The sequence below is a fragment of the Monopterus albus genome, unplaced genomic scaffold (assembly GCF_001952655.1).
Source record: "Monopterus albus unplaced genomic scaffold, M_albus_1.0 scaffold403.1, whole genome shotgun sequence".
Classification (NCBI taxonomy): Eukaryota; Metazoa; Chordata; class Actinopteri; order Synbranchiformes; family Synbranchidae; genus Monopterus; species Monopterus albus.
This window is the reverse complement of record NW_018128283.1, coordinates 419976-437102: the sequence shown is the minus strand read 5'-3', so window position 1 is coordinate 437102 and position 17127 is coordinate 419976. Positions and strand designations below refer to the sequence as shown.

Below are 17127 nucleotides of genomic sequence, written 5' to 3'. Positions count from 1 at the left end.
GTTCAGGTCTGTACCGGACTCAGTCTGCAACCTTCACCAAAGTCTACAAGTTTCCTCCAAGTTTTCTATCTGTGCAAAACATTTTAGGATGCAAAGGCAGGCAGAGCTTAAAGCTGACTAGAGACTGATATTCATTGTAGTAATAGAATTAAATGTGTAATGAATGTATGTCTAGTGCTGGTCCGTCCCTCTGTCACACACCAATATCTGAGGTGATGCTCTGCTCCTGAGACTCTGACAGGTCATTGGAGACGTTCTGGGCGGGGTCGCAGAGGGTGGGGTGGTACATCTCTGAGATCATCCTGGACATCAGCTGCTGCTCCACCCTGAACAGAGGAGAACAGAATACAGTAGAGACATGCTGTCCGCCAGGACCAGTTCAATCCAGTTCAGACTGGGGTCTCACCATTCCACCAGACGGTTCTGCAAGGCATCCCTCTGCTGGTCCAGGACCAGGATGGAGGTCTGATCCTGGGCAGGGAGGGCACTGTGGGCCTGTGGAGGGAAGACTGGACCCTGGTAGGGGATTGGTGGGGGAGACGGACCTCCATCCAACTCCACAGCGTCCTCACCCACCACACTCAGCTCCTCCTGAGGGGACGGAGGACAAAGCTGAGGCTAATCATTTATTTAGATAAAATCTAGTAAAACAAGGAACAGTGTTGCTGTCTGTCCTCATCTTCTTATTACTGAGTGTGCCTCTTTAGAAGACAACACATTACAGATCACTACAGTACAGGAAGCTAAAGAAAAAATAGCTAAAACCAAGCATAAAACATTAAAACATAAAATACCGTGGAGCAGATTTGTGCAGTTGTAATGAAATTCAGACTGTATCACCTGCGAGAATCCAGAAAGTCAGACTGAGGAAATAAACCTTCAGGATGTTTAAACGTCACCTCTCGTCCAGAGACCTGGGGGTAATGAATTATTTCAACTATTCTGCCAAGTCACACCTCAGCCTGATATTTCTCCACTGCAGTGAGCAACATACATTAATCAGGTAGATTTTTAATTTACAATGACTGGAGACCATTTCCCAACCACAAGAATAACTGTGAACGCCTGATTTAGTTTTTTCTGACTTTGCTAGGGGAGAATGTTGTCAGGAGCCATGTGAGACTTCCACAGAAGCAGGATGCCTCTGAGCCCAGGTAACCACCTGGTACACCTGTTGGTGATCAGATGACTGATGCTCAGTGTTGGCGGAAAGTTAGAAGTGTTCGACATAAAACTGAAGAAGTTTTGCACAGTGAAGAGCACAAGTACAAGAGGAAGAGGAGAAAGAAACGAGAAAGAGGAGAATATAAATGTTACCTGGACAACATCAGCGACAGACAGGAAGTCAGTTCCAGGGAAGACATTCTCTTCATCTTCGTCTTCCTCACTCTTTCTCTCGATAATGTAGACAGTGTGCGATGGAGGAGGAGGAGCTTCGCCTGCATCCAGCTGCTCCGTCCTCTGTCAACACAACCACACCTGTCTTTAAAACTTTTAAAATTCCTTTGGGAAAAATAAAGTGTTTGTTTATAAAAAGTAAAAACTTCATTAGGGGCCGAATGTTTTTGTTGGTGGGCCAGATTTGACCCACAGGCCACAGTTTGCCCATCCCTGATTTCTGTACAATCAATCCAAGTATTTCACAAGGTAAAGAATCACCTGCAGGTTCATATTAAACATCACCAGACTGATGCTGAAGCCGGTTACCACAGTAACACCCGAAGACAAATCAACAGGATGTCTGTTCATGTTGTAAATCCCCCTGGAGCCCTGTAGGGGGCGCTACCAGGGCTACTGACCCGATGATTCACAACTAGCTCACCTGTGTGGCCACAGCAGCTGTGGGAGGAGCTACATGTGGTGATGTAACTTCCTGTTGATGCTCAGTGAGAAGACACCGGGAGGAAGAGTTAATCCTGGGACGACCTGAGGGGAAGAACAGAGTGTTTAAATAATTCAGTATATTTGACTGTTTTCTATTTCTTTGTGTTCACAGTTTCTTCCTTACTATTTTGACAGGCTTTGATTTATTACTTTCTTGTTTTGGTACCAATTAGATTTTTTATTACTTTATCCTCTTTGCTGAGGACCAATTTCATATTTTGCTTATATGCATTAACTTATTTCATACTAGATTTTCATTCCTCTTTTTTTCTTTTTACTTTACTTTTATGTATTACCATAACCCTAATGAATTAGTTTGTGTCACCTTATCTGTCTTTTTGTAAATAGTAATCGGAAGATATTCATGAGTTAACTGACGCAGTGGGATTGCCATGGGAACAGAGGTCGTGTGGACAGAGCTAAAGGTGTACTGATGAGGTTGTACAGGTGATGGGCTGAGGGGCGGAGCCAAGCACGTCTGAGTCTTACAGGACTTCACCTTCACACCTGTCAGAGGACAGAGACAAGACATTTGATCCCAAAGCCAGTGCAGTGTTTGTACAGAACATGTTTCTTACAGCACTTTAACATGGAAACAGAGCAGGCTCTGTCACGTAAAGCAGGAAGTGAGGCTGTAATAAAAACCTTTATGTGCTCAAGAATAAAATGCCATCTGGAACCAGGAACCAGGCTTCATCAGTGAAGAAACTGTTGCTGTTTGCAACAAAGTACATAGTGAAAGTGAATGCACAGTGACATTCATGAGTCATGTGACTCAGCCCTCAGCCAGCCAGCTCAGATTCACACAGCAGGAGGTGGTGGAGACGGGACTTCAGTCAGCGTTCCTTTAGCACATTTCCCCTAAATTCAGTTAAAACTGGAGCTACTCGCCTACGTTCATAACCTTGAGATTTCAGTGTTTTGTATTTTCTGACCTCTGATGCGCTCCACCAGGCGAGGGCGGGGCTTCCTTCTGAGGGGTGAGGCGGGAGAGCTGAAGCGAAGGTATGGACTCTTCTTCAGGGTTCGTCTCAGACCTTCGTACGGAGCTCTGCCATACAGACAAGTCAGGTACGTCTCTCCTGCCACCCGGTCACTGTCTGCCAGCACACCTGGTGCTCTGTTAGGCTCCACTCCAAGGGACTTGGACACAGACATCATCAGTGACAGACTGATCACCTGGATTACTGATTAAACCAATCAGACGGATCAGAGGCCAGTCTCACCACTCTGTGTCCAGCTGTCAGTCCTCTGCTTCCTCTCCCCGCCACTGTCTTACTTCCTGTTCCTCCGACCGTGCTCACTGGCCTCCTCCTCCTGCCTGAGTGGGCGGAGCTCCCAGCAGCCCTCTGTTGTGATGTCACTGCAGCATCCTCCGAGGATATCTCAGCCTGAGGAGGAGAAGAAGAGGACAGGGTTTGTGCAGGGTTAACAACGTACTTTTTAAGCGCACACAGAGCAAGAGTGAGAGCTCACATGGATGTCTTCAGTTAAGGCACTGATCCAGGCGTCCACGGTCTTCTTGATCCGAACCTCGTCTGTCCAGTCTCTGCAGGGGACAGGGGACAAAGGGTGTTCTTTGCATGACAAAGTCTTATTCTGTGGTGTTTCATTTTCTGGTCGCTTACATTTTATTCCTGGAGTAAGGAGAATAAGAAGCAGCAGTGAGATGTGGGCGGAGGGATTTCAAAGCGATGTGTCATGTCAGCACAAGCTGGCTGTCAATCAACATGGCGAACAGACACACACACACGCTGGTCTTTCAATAGCTGTGAGGACGCTCACTGACAGAATCTAACCCCTTAGCCCAGCAGTTCCCAAATGGTGTGCCATGGGATTTTGTGACAACCATACATTAGTATTACAGTATATAATGATACAATAAGTTATCAATGATTTTTTTTATTTACTATATCAGTACTATGTACGCACTCATTTCCCAAGTCAGAGGCAAATCCTAGAGCATAAAAGAACCACCTCAAGAAAAGAAAAAGAACTGTCAGTAGAAGAATAAAAGAACCACCTCAAGAAAAGAGAAAAGAACTGTCAGTAGAAGAACCATGAAATCTGCCCGTCTTATGGCTTCAGCTTGACCGCTGATGTCAACAGCCCTCAGCTCGAGTGCATCATCTGTCAGGAGAAGTTACCTAATGCTGATGTGGTGCCAAGCAAGCTGAAGAGGCACTGAAGAGACCAAACATGCCATCTACGTTGAAAGAGACGTGGCCTAAGCACACGGGATCTGCACCAGAGGCATCAAGACTGTTTGTGGGATGGAATGAAACTGTCTGATAAGGCGATGGAGGAAAGTTATATGCTAGCGGAGCTTATTGCAAAGTAGACGAACCCTCACACAGCAGCAGACACGCATCCTCCCACTTTAAAAAAACAAACAAACAACTGCATGTGTCACACTAGGTCCAGATGCTGCAAATGCATATTATTCAGTACCACAAAGGATGTGAAAACTCAGAGCACTGACAGACATGTGTCTCATTAGCTTTTAAGTAGGAAACACTATTTATAACAACAAACATTTTAATGCTGATTCAAGTTTAAGTTACCTTTAAAATGTTTTTCAACCAGGTTTCTCATTACAACTCAGTGCATACTCTTCTCTGCTGATATGCATTTACTGTTCATATGCAAATTAATTTGTATTCCCTGTGCATTTCTCTTCTTAGTTTGGTCTGTAAGGAGCAAAGCTAGCAGACAGTTAGTTAGCATCAGCTACCTGTTAGCAGCCAGAGCCTCCAGTTGGCAGTGTAGGACCTCTCCGGTCTTGGCTCTCAGCAGAACCTCCAGGTTCTCCTCCAGAACCTTCTTCTGTCTCTGAACCTGACGAAGAGCCCGGCCTGCCTCCTCCAACAAGGATGGAACCACAGGTGTCCTCTGGACCAGCATGGCCTGGGACTGCTTGAACTGGGTTGGATGGGTTTCCTGGAACAGGCTTTGATGGGGCTGGGCTTTTGGGGATTGAGAATGTTTGTTGTGGGTTTCGGATGGTTGGTGTTGAAACTGATATGGTTGGGACTGATACTGAGGGGAGTAGTTTTGTTGGGACTGGGATAGCTTGGATTTGGTTTGATGGGACTGGCCTTGGTGGGACTGTGACTGGGTTTTTTTGGATGTTGATTGTAGGGACTGCATTTGCTGAGAGTGGGACTGGGTCTGTTGGGGCTGCTTGTGCTGGGACTGGAGGTGGTCTGATGGAGGCTTAGTGGTTTTCAGAGAGTTTTCTGGCTGTTGGACAACAGAAATCCCAGACTTTAGTTCAACAAACAAACTCTCAGTAGACACCAGGCTGCTTTTGAGGCAGTCCTCTGGGATTAGGAGCAGTACTGTGCTCGACTGCACCCTAGTCTGAGTTTTACTGTTCACTCACTGTCAGCAGCATCTCCATCTCTCTCCTCAGACTCCCCATCTCCCTCAGCACATCGTTGGCCCGTCTTGCTGCCACCTGGCTCTCACTGGCTGAAGACTGCAGGCGAGTTCCTTCAGATGGCAGTGTTGCCATGGAAACAGTGCAAGAGTCTTGATACTGGACCCTGGATTAAAAAAAAAAACACACAACAGAGAACAGTAAAGTTCAAGGGAGATGGAAATGCTCCCAGTGCAAAGTGTGGTTTGCTTCTGAATCATTTAATGATTATGCTTATGTTTTTTATAGCTTTTACTTTGTTGTTTGCCTTTAGACACAGAAATATCTTATTTTGAAGGTAATAAAAGACACACAGTATGGTAGCACATAGAGCTCACAGAGAAGACTGATAAGACAGAACGGGCAGAGGTGGTAATGTAGCTAACAAGCTAACTGTTCTGGACATGCCCAACCTCCCAGCTTTCTTCTGTCCACAGCACCCACCACTCACCAGGCAGCTGGAGGCTGACGCCAGTGCAGTCGTTGAATCCTGGCTCTATTTGACTCCCATTCCAAAAGCATCAACGTCATTGCAGAAACACTAGGTCATTGTATTTCTATGGTTCACTCTTAATTCACTCAACTCTTAAGTTGTCAGTAAGATTTTCTGGCTTACAGATTGACAGGCGGCTGCCCGTTCTCTCCAGCTCCTGTTTCTAGAATAAGCCTCAGCTTGGCGACTGACACTAATCAGACCCTCGGAGAGGCTGACAGACTCTTTCATTAATTACCTGATTGTAAATGGGGTCACGGGGGGCTGGAGCCAATCCCAGCCAGCTGCGGGCGAAAGGCGGGGTACACCCTGGACAGGTCGCCAGCCCATTGCAGGGCTAACACACAGACGAACAACCAGTCACACACACATGCACTCCTACGGGCAATTTAGAGACACCAATCAACCGATGCTGCATGTCTTTGGACTGTGGGAGGAAGCCGGAGTACCCGTAGAGAACCCACGCAAGCACGGGGAGAACATGCAAACTCCGCACAGAAAGGCCCCAGGTCGGCCGGGGCTCGAACCCAGAACCCGCTCGCTGTGAGGCAACCACGCCACCGTGCTGCCTACACTATATATAATACATTTGCTCTTAATTGGCTCATACTGGATTTTGATGCAGCTGCCAGTGGTGCTGTATTCCATTCAGTCCGTTGTTTTCACCAAGGCGTGATGTCACACCTTGCTACGTGCACTTTACATGCTATATCCTGGCTCTTTCCCCCACTGTGCTATCTTTACACACAGGGTCTATTTTTGACCAGCTCACATCTCTAAAGTGTGAAATTCCTGACAGCTGACTTAACCACTCTGTTATCGCACTATTCACAATATACTTGTTCTCTTTTACACATTTATTTCAGCTGTCAGACATCAGAAGTAGTTTTTGAATGCAGTTGCAACCAGCTGTCATGACTTAGTCTGACTGCAGCTGCAGATAAAATCATTTTTTAATAATCACTACATCAACAACACAAACAAAGGCTCAGGTTAATGAGAGCAGCTTCACTGACATTTATACTTCACACATGCACACACACACACACACAGAGGCAGCAGGACGAGCCCTTCAGCATCTGCAGCCTGCTGCCTCTGGAGTCAGACAGAGGACACCACAGTGTAGGTGGGTGTGGGTGATGGGTAGAGATAAAATGGGTGCCACTATAACCTGCTGCTCTGTCATTCAGTGCTCAGAAACACACAGAGGAGCTGCTGCTGTTGCTAGGCAACACCTCAGCAGTTTCCCATGGCAACAGTGAGGCTTCCATTCATGGAGAGACCAAGGTCTCACTTACACCACCCTCTCATGTTGTTCTCTCATTTCCTCCTCTCCTTTGTTTCCTCCTTTCCTCTTGCTCCCCTTACTCTCTCCTATTTCCTCCTCTGCTCTCTGTAGACCTTTACATGCCACCAATAATTCATGAGCTTTATAATAATGAGTGGGGATGAATATTAATGCAGTCTCTCCCTCTCTCTGTGTAAACCCTCTCTTCTTCATTTTGTCCTTGTGGTTTCCCACCACCCACCTCTATCCAATCAACTGGAAGATTTACAGCCAAACTGAAGCACAACATTCATCCATGTCAGCAGTGATTGGTCAAGGTCAAGGTAAGATAAGGTCAATGTAACTTTATTATAACCCCTGAGTGGCAATGTGTATGCAGCCAACGGTACCATCACAACAGAGTCAATCAAACACAGTTTGAACCTAACACAATGTAAAACCCACCCCTTACAAACAGTACACTACATCAGACGCACAGTGGCCTCACTGTAACACAGCTCAGGTCAAACCCTACATGTGCCAGATCCTCTATGTTCATATATTGCAGCCTCAGTATTTGCCAGAATTCTGGTCGACTGACAGACCGCTTGCCGTTGGTACGACAGAATTTTCTTGGACGGAATATTGTGGTCCTGACGGAAGCATCACCGGGTCTCCAAAGACAGAGCGACTGGGGTCTGCCGAGACTGACCTAGCCTTCCCCAGAATATGCAACTTATATATGCAAGATGGGTTATTGGCATAGTGATTGGCCAAATAATTTATTAATTGATCAACGGTACAAAAGAAAACAATAACTGATCCCACAAAAGGAGACATTTGAATACGTCACCCTGGATGTTTCACATTGTTCCCTCTCAGATTTAGTTTAATAAAGGTAAATAAACAAGAGGTTCAGGTTCAGGTGAGGTCTGCAGCATCACCTCAATAAGACCAGTCAGACAGAGACAAAGACATCAGCTCAGTCTGAACACTGCAGCAGGAGGGGGGTTCTGCACAGGGGAGGGGGAGGGTGAACACCAGAAACAGCCGACTGCTCGTTTTTCAGCCAAAGAAAAAATAGAAACATGGAGGAGGGAGACGGCGTCGTACTGAGACACTCGAGAACAGAGGAGGAGGGGGAGGAGTAGTGGGGGGTGGGGGTGCTGGGAGAAATATACTGCTGACATCATCGTCTATAAATGGAGCAGATGCTGTGAGATGATGAGGGAGGACAAAATGCACAGACATCCAGCTCTGTCCACACACCTGATCTTGACCTCATCACATGTCACCCACAGGAGTCAGTCAGAGGATTGTCAAAGCTACAGGACAGTCGACCCACAGTTCACACATCACACTTCTCTCTCGCTCTCTTTGTTTCCTCGGCACATTCGTGAATAAATGATGTTGTCAACCGGAGACTGGTAACCACAGCAACCATAGCATCCTGCATGGCAACGGACAAAGAGGGGGGAGGAGGGAAACAGACTGCAGACGGTCAGATGACGCTACATCCAGAATAGTTCAGTCCAGAGAGATTCACAAACTGTGCCTCTGGGTTTTACTAGCTCTGTGTGACTGGCTGGCGTTTACAGTGGGGGACCATCAGAAAGTACTTGGTCTCACTCAGCAGTGATTATGCATCCTACATGTTAAGTAGCAGCCGGTCTGGTCTGATAAAGAAACACAAACTGACTGCAGACTAACGAACAAAGGAAGACACTGCAGTAGGGGAACCGTTTTAATGTTAGTTATACATTTATTTTGGTGGAGGGTGACATATATAAGCTTTATTTAATCAGGTACTCTCAAGACTGCATTTGCAAACGAGAGCAAAAAGAAGCTGAAAGGAGGTGGTGCTCCACTAAGTCAGAAGAGGTTTTCCTAGCCTGGAAAGATAGTTTAATAACATATAAAAAGCCCTCCGTAGTACCAGGACTGCATATTAATCATCACCGACAGAGGAAAATAAGAACAAGCCTGGGTTTCACTTAAATCCTCTGATTTACTCCATTGTGTGCAGGTTCAGTGGCTACCAGACCGGAGATCTGCTCTGCTGAGCAGTGGTTTGAGATGCACTGAGGCAGCTTTCAAATGAGGCTGTAGCAGTTTCCTACAGCAGACAGTGATGATAGTTGCCTCCTGCAGTGAAGCACATGGCATGGATTCATCATCCAGACACCTTAATGCCGTCTGGTCTGAATGAGCTGTATGTACTGTTGTGCTTCATCATGTTATACAGTCCACCTGCACCTGAGTTTAACACTGCTGCTAGTTGGCATGCTGCGTGAAACACCTGTGCTATGGATGGTTACTTCATTTCCTGCTCTTCTTTGTTATGTTTCTCACACCTCCAGGCCTGTGTTACCTGGAGTGCTGCTACAGTCATTTCTACAGTGTAAGGCAGCAACTGAAGACTTTGGCCATCATCTTTTCACCTGTTGATGATTTCTTGATTATCTGTTTCATCTGTAAAGTGTTCACAGCGATGTCCTGGACAGTCGCGTCTTGTCTGACAGTCTAAAGCCTAAAGAGCCAGATGACAGAAAACCCAGAGATACTGGACACGCTGAGCAGAGCAGGCGAAGACTGAAATGGTTAATCAGTTATCAAAACAGCTGCAGATTAAAGCTGATCAATCGACTTGTCTCAGTTCTACTGCAGTGAAGGAGAAACATACACATCCCACCTCACTTCACCTCTCTCTCTCTCTCTGCAGAGCAGAAGCTGCCACTCCCAGAGACACACACACACACACACACACGCACGCTGTGATGTGAGGAGTCCAAACAGGAAACCACCCTGCCGTTCCCACTGTGTGCGTCTGTGTGTATTTGCATGCACACAGTGTTGCTGTGCTGAGCCAAGGGCACCTTAACCATCACTGTATATACACACACACACACACACACACACACAGTCCAGGTGTGTGTTGTTGCTCAAGAAGAAAAATCTGCAATGCAGCAAAACTATTAAAACTACTGAAGACTCACACTGATAGTACTATTGATACAGCATTACTACTACTGCTAATGTGCAGACACAGTTTTACTGCGGCTGCTGTTACAGATACTCCTACTACTACTCAAAATAATAGTACTGCTTTTCTTCTGCTACTTCTGTACATACTGATACAGTCACTGATACAAATGCTACTGTATCAGTGGTAGTATCAGTGGTAGTGCTATTAAAACATACTGCTGTTAACACTACTTCTAGCACTTCTGATACTACTACTGCTGATTATACAGGTACTGCTGCAACACCAGTACTGTTTAAAAGCGCTGCTACCGATACTGCTAATAATACTACTGCTGCTGCTAAACTATTTCTACTGCTAGTAGAAAGTTGTACTACTACTAATACAACCACCATTAGTGCTGCCACTACTTCAGAAGCAACAGTGGTAGCAGCACTTCTGTTAATACTACAGGTTCTACTACTGCAGCCACATACTGTACTTATCATATACTGTACTACTGTGTTTTCCATGAATCGATGAAACACTTTTCTATTAAACATTGACAGAGTCCAGACATTTCTCCAGGCTGAAGGTGACATCTTCAAATATTTTGGTTTGTTCAACCAAAATAGTATCAGAGAAAGAAAAGCTGCAAATCTTCTCTGCTGAGGCTGAAATCTGAAAATATCTGGCTCTTTCCCAATGTTTCTCTCAGAAAACGACTGACCTGGTCAGTCAGTCAGTGATGGACGTGGATACCTGAGAAGTGCGACTGCTTCCTGCTGTGTCATGTGCACATGCTCAGTTACCCCCATGATGTCTCTGTGTGTGTTTGTGCTGCAGTGGAGCAGCTCTGCAGTCCATCTCCTACATTATCCTCCGCCTGCACATCCTGCCAGGCAGCTGTGGTTTCCATGGTAACCATCAGCCAATGAGAGGCCGGCTGCCTCCCGACAGGTGGAGCAGCAGAAACACGTCGGGCAACACGTCGCTTTCCCGCTAAAACTCTAAGAAGCTGCGATTTCATTACACTGTCACTGCTGGGGTTTCCCAACAGGATCTAGGGGGCTAACCCTGGGCACCACACAGGATGCTAATGCTATGCTAGCACTGCTACCAATAATACTTGCATTTAATTTGATGATTTTATTTACTGAGTGTAAAGTGCTTTAAACTGCTACTAGTGCTGCTAGCTAATTGTTACCATGGTAATAGCCATCAGCTAGCTACTAGGACTACTATACTAATACTAGCATTTATTACTACCAATACTGCCACCTACTACAACTGCTGCAGGAACTGCTAGCTAATACTAACGTATTAGTAGTACTATTAGGTACGACCATAACTCTTGCTATTACTACAGCTACTAGTATTGACTCCTACTTGTAGTAGACTAAATGACAGCACTTCCTGCTAATGTTTCACATTAAAAGCCCAGGAAAGGGAGGGATGATAGCAGCTTAACATCAGTCACAAAACTTCTAAACATATCAAGTGGAATTAGCTAGTGAACGCTGAGTATTAGTAGAGTATTTGCACTAAAGAGACGTGGTTTCCTTCCCTGTGACATGACTCTGCTAGTGCACTGATAAATTAGTACTGTGGAAATAAATGTTATACAAACTTTATCATGTTAACACAAACATGGAGGAAGAGCCGAGTTTCATTCAACAATTAATTAAAACAAAAGCAGATCAGAAAATGCACTGAAGTATGCCGAAGGATACAACAGGGAAAACTGGATAAGGATCCATGTCTGACAGGTGCAGTAACTAGAGGCCAAGTCTTTTTAAGACCTTAGCTGCTGCAGCTCCTCCCCCGTTGTTTCCACTGTGGGAAATATTCAAACCACACAGTGTTTTTATGACAATATTTAGCAGGTCTGCTGCATCATTTTACACACACTTCCCCAAAATTCATCCTGACAGGAAACTTTGAGAGCTCTCCGACAAAACTTAAAATTAAGTCCACCCTGTTCAGGCAGAAAGAAAAGTCACGTCACTGAAAAGGTTCATATCAATGGATTTTATTACAACGGACTCGGCTCCAAGGCACACTACAAGATCAAACGTGTTTCATCTGTTTTATCATTATCATCTGTCACTACAGGAACAGTAAACAGAACCAGGCAGTGTGTTCTCATGTTACCATCCACCGGATCAAATCAGAGAAATGTAAAAAGAGACAAAAGGATCTGTTGCAGTTCAAAAGAAAAAAGGTTTTTTAAAAATGAAATCTTTTAAATAAAATCATAAAAACCAATTATATATTTTAAATATGTAAGAAAATGTAAATTTAAGTCAAATATGATTCAACAAATTAAATACTATAGACCTTCTATAAAAAATAAAAATGAATTTTTACAGACACAACAGTGCGATGATGAAGTCGGAGACCGAGAGTCGTCTCTGTCTGTTCAAACACAGCATCCCACCGTCACTGCTCACACCTCGGTCACCTCCACCACAACACAAACTTATTCAGAAACATCCACATCTAGAATATTTATACGTTTCACTCAGTGTCTCTGCAGGAACCTCCATGCAGTAATGCATCTGCTCCTGCAGCTGCTCAGCCTGAAAACCTTCACGTCTACTAAAATCTTACTCAGAAATTATCGTTATATAGTTCAGCTACTTGTGAATCCCCTCTCTAAAGATAACGATGTGTTACAGATTACCGACACACTTCTGGCCTGTAGCTTTAACTGACAAATACTTTTGCATAATTTCACCTAGTTCTCGTTCAAAGTGGAGATGCTTCGCCTACGCACACTTTCAAAGGGTCATTTAAATACAAAGTAAAACCTTTAACTGATCAGAACAAAGAAGATCTAGAAAGTCAATGACCCCCAGCTTGTGTTTTTGGAATAATATCTGTCAGTGGATCAAAAAGGCGTCGACACTTTTCTAAATCAGTTAATCATTTGCTGGATAAGTTCCTCAGTAAAATCTGCTTCACCTTGACATTAACTGGAGTGAAGAAAATGTGAAACAGGGCTTCAACTAATGACCATTTTCACTCTCAATTTACTTTCTAATTATTTTAATCATCTTGCTATAAAATGTTCATCACAGTGCAAGTGCCTTCTTTTGTCTGATGAACAGTCCAAACCATTTCATAGAAACTGGGTTAAACCAGAAGAGAAAACTGGAACCATTTCATTTTAGTTTCAAAGGTGATTAACATTTAAACTGATAATCAGCAGAAGCCCCCCCCCCCATATCCCCAGATTAATTTTGTATTTGTTTCAGGGTTAGTCTTTTTTTTTTTCCTTTCTCTAAAGTCACTTTAGGCTCGGAGCTGCAGCTCGTCCGATGTCTCATAGGTGAGAAAACCTGACAGCGTCGTCGATTAATCCAACTGTTGACACGTTTTTAAATCAACAACTTTCACATCTTCAGTAAAATTGGCTGAATCTCATCATAATCTTAATGTGTTTGGGCTGTCGGTCACACTGACATTCAACGTCTAAAGAATCACGGTGGACTCTGGGGCTGATCACATTTAGCTGTTTAAGTTTATGGACAGTTGACATCTAGAGGAACTTCATTTATAAAAAACAGCCGCTCCATTTAAATACATGTTGACAATGCAACAGGTAAATATGAATGAAGAAGAAAATGCATTTTAAAGCATCTTGTGCTGTGGTGCTGAAGGGCTTCGACTCTGCTGACCTCCATGTGTCTACAGACCTGTGCGCCTATCGTTAGCAGTCTACTGCGATTTTAAAAGTACCAGCAGTAATCGCTGTTTCCATCCAACGTCGAACACTCTATAAAAGAAACTGGCTTTTAAGAGTCAAACTCATGAGCTGACAAAGGCTGGTGAACAGTATTTATAGAATATGGACATTGTGTTTACCAGTGACATAAAACCATGAACGGTCAAACAATGTCATTATGTTTTTAATGCAACTGTTACTTTGTGTGCTTTTGGAAGCAATTTCAGTTTGTTTCTGACTTACTTGAGCATTATTTTCTATTTTTACCTTACTGGCCCGTTTGTTTTACAGGGACACAGAGAAACATCATGAGGTGGGCGGTGCAGGCTGCGTACTGTGTTCAGGGCATCCAGCTGAAGCTGGTCTGCAGCCTCCGTCCCCGGTTAGGCCTTAAAATCAAGATGAAAGCATGCAATGAAAAGTAAACAGGACAAATGCCATCATGTTCCGTCTCTGTCTTGACAACTGTGGTTGACGGGCGGTGTAAAGACGTGGGAATAAGTCCTGGAGTTTAGTGTTCAATCCCTGACGAGGTCTGAAATGAACCGTTTCTGCAGCATGACTCTAGCTTTGTATCATTAACACTCAGCCAGTGTGTCGCCAGGACAATAATTAAAACTATTACTACTTATTTAAAATTCCTCTTTGCATGTGTCAGATCAGCAGAATACAGAGTACGCAGCTGATAAAGCCTGTTTTCTTTACAAACTCTGAAACAAGCAGATGTAAAACGGTGACATTCTGCAGGTTTCTGAGCAGTCTGCCATTAGACTGGTGTTTGAGAGTCATCAGAGACTCTCACAGGACTTAATATATACACACACACACACCCCACATTCATCCTGATCCATCAGCATGACCTTAGATACAAGGCTTGAAGAACGATTTATCAATGTGACCTTAAACTCTGGAAGCAACTCCTGCACTGCTGTGATATGGAAACATGGAATATTTCCACATCCATGAGCAAAACAGCCTCTGAGAAAACAATATTCTGTTCTAAATGAGATTCAGCCCCTTTGCCATAAATATTGGAGTTTCTTTTGGCAACAAACTCCCTGTTTGGCAGGTGAGAGCAGCCTCACGGCGCTCTGCTGCTGCAGCCCTTTGTCTGCTTTTATTCACAGGGAGCTGAGGGACAGAGACGCCTGCAGCTGCTCATGTGTCTCCTGTCTGTGTCGATGCTGCCAACATATCTAACAGAAGGCAAACAGGTCAAAACATTATATTCATAAATTAATAAATCAAAACCTCAGCACCAGAGGCTGGATTTTAGATGCAGTGGTTTTGAGTGGAGGCAACCTTTAAATACAATTCTACACTATCTGCATTAGACTTAATAGATTTTTATTTGTACACTGGATCTGAGTTTCTTTTATGCCATCAATATAGTACTAATGTTTTCATCCGTGTTTATTAATTTAGTAGAGGAGAGGTGGTTAAAAAGGTTTTAATGAAAGGGAAATGTAAAGTATAATCTTCTCAGTTCTGACAAGTTACAGTGCCTGTTAATCTGAACACTGTCAGGAAATTATTCAGACCTGAACAGCTGATGCATAATTAATCATTTGACCTACAATAATCTGGACAGCGCATTCAGTTTTCAAGCAACAACACAGAAGCTGAACGCCTCTGGACTGTCGGTCAGACAAAATCGTTAAATCGCTCTTCAGAGATCAGACTCAGTTTTATCACTGAAAACCCAACACTCCTAAAGTTTTATCATAGATTAAAGGTCAATGTTTAGATAAAATTAGCAGGGTGGCTCATTTAACCTGAACCATCTAATCTCCCTATACTGTTTTCATATCATTTTATTTAGAAACTGGGTTATTTTAACAAACTGCCCCGTCCTGTCCACCTCCATCTCAACATTAAATGTCTGTTCTCTAATAAGCACCAGCTGCAGCCCTGTTTCACTGTTTCTACTGTAAAGGAAAATGTGACTTCACTGACAGACACTGGAGAAACGTGCTGTTTTCAGGCTCAGCAGCAGCAGCACCCTGACTGGGGTTCACACTGAACTGAAGCATCTCCTCCTCAGGGGTCTCTCTCCTTCTTTACCTTCACATCCCCGGCCAAAATGGTGGCTATCTCCCCCTGCATGAAGGCCCAGGGCACGTTGGAGCCCACCAGAGGGCACTTGTCCCCGCTGGGGCAGTACACCTCCCCAGATGCTCCCTGGGCCTTGATGCTCTCTCTGGAGCAGGGGAAACAGAACTTGTGGCTGGGGACAGACGGGCACTGCACGAAATGTGTGTCCTCTAACCGTTCGTGGCAGATCGTGCAGCACAGAGGGCCACTGTTGGCCATGGGGGAGTCGGGCACGTTCTGCGCGTTCACCTGGTCCATGCCACCCGCTGACAGCCCGAGCTCTCCGCTGCGGGAAGAGAGGCGCCTCTGGCCCGACACGGAGGCGGGGGACACCGGGCTGCTGCTGTTGTGTCTGGACGAGGAAGTGGTGGAGTGAACAGAGTCTCTGTCTTTGTTGGGGGAGTGCGCGTTCCCGAGTGTGTCCGCGACTGACATGAGCGCGGCCATCGGGGATTGTCCGTTCTGCGGAGGCGCGGCGGACTCCGGAGGTGTGGCATGGCCAGAGGGGAGGCCGGGGTGTCCCGGGCCGAGCGGAGGCGGTGGACCGGCGAAGGAGCCCGCAGCCATGGAGAGTTTGAGGGCTTCGGTCTGGCTGCTGATCCACTGCTGCTTCTGCTGCTCCTCCGTCAGCCGGCGGGGAAGCTCAGGGGAGATGGGCGGCAACGGAAAGCTGCCGTCGATGTAAGGCTGCGGCAGCATGTCTGCCCCCACACCCTCCTTAAAAAAGCGCAGCGACTCCGGCAATAAATCCCCGAGTAGACGCCAGTCCCCGGAGCCGTGCTTCTTCTCGTACTCCAGGTATTTGAAGCCAGAGGACAGGCCCCTGCCGAAGTCCTTCATACAGTCCTGGTACATCTGCTTCGCTACCCCCGAAGCGCTGGAGAACACGTTCCCGGAGCCGCTCGGGTACTCGATGAAGATCTTCAGCTCGTAGTCCATCCCGGGTTTGGATATAGCGTCGAAGGCGAACACCCTGCCGACCAGCCCGTGGTCCTTCTTGAAGCGGACGTCGAACGGTGTGCAGCCGGACAGAGTGAGCAGCGTGTCTCGCACAATCTTCGGCTTGCTCGCCCACTCCTCCTGCCGGCTCCGGAGGCTCTCGCTCAGTTCGGCCAGAGCCTCTGCGTTGCGCTGCTTCTCCTTCAGCTCCCGCTCCTGGTCCGTGCTGGACACCGAGGAAGGCCTCTTCCCTCCCGGATCAGACAGCCCCACCTGTCCGGGCAGGGACACACCGACCATGCAGCCCTGCGGGGCGGCTCTGCCCGCCATGCCGTGT

General features: G+C 45.7%; 2 protein-coding genes across 5 annotated transcripts in view; both read right to left on the bottom strand.

Moving 5' to 3' along the window:
- The window catches only part of kiaa0586 (KIAA0586 ortholog), a 36819-nt gene that overhangs the window by 9114 nt on the left and 10578 nt on the right, over positions 1 to 17127 (bottom strand). For all 4 annotated transcript variants that reach the window (XM_020586365.1, XM_020586367.1, XM_020586368.1 and 1 more), the window contains exons 10-19: positions 5270 to 5432; positions 4619 to 5127; positions 3361 to 3433; positions 3111 to 3275; positions 2820 to 3027; positions 2263 to 2391; positions 1823 to 1926; positions 1318 to 1461; positions 407 to 591; positions 202 to 326 (exon numbers count right to left, since the gene is read on the bottom strand). In XM_020586365.1, the coding sequence (XP_020442021.1) occupies positions 202 to 326; positions 407 to 591; positions 1318 to 1461; positions 1823 to 1926; positions 2263 to 2391; positions 2820 to 3027; positions 3111 to 3275; positions 3361 to 3433; positions 4619 to 5127; positions 5270 to 5432 (1805 nt within the window). The remainder of the gene's footprint in view (positions 1 to 201; positions 327 to 406; positions 592 to 1317; positions 1462 to 1822; positions 1927 to 2262; positions 2392 to 2819; positions 3028 to 3110; positions 3276 to 3360; positions 3434 to 4618; positions 5128 to 5269; positions 5433 to 17127) is intronic.
- irf2bpl (interferon regulatory factor 2 binding protein-like) overlaps positions 13296 to 17127 on the bottom strand; it is a 4679-nt gene continuing 847 nt past the window's right edge. Inside the window, 1 exon segment of the mRNA XM_020586370.1 lies at positions 13296 to 17127. This exon segment is cut by the window's right edge and continues 45 nt beyond it. Within this exon segment, the coding sequence (XP_020442026.1) occupies positions 15798 to 17127 (1330 nt within the window). The 3' untranslated portion in view covers positions 13296 to 15797.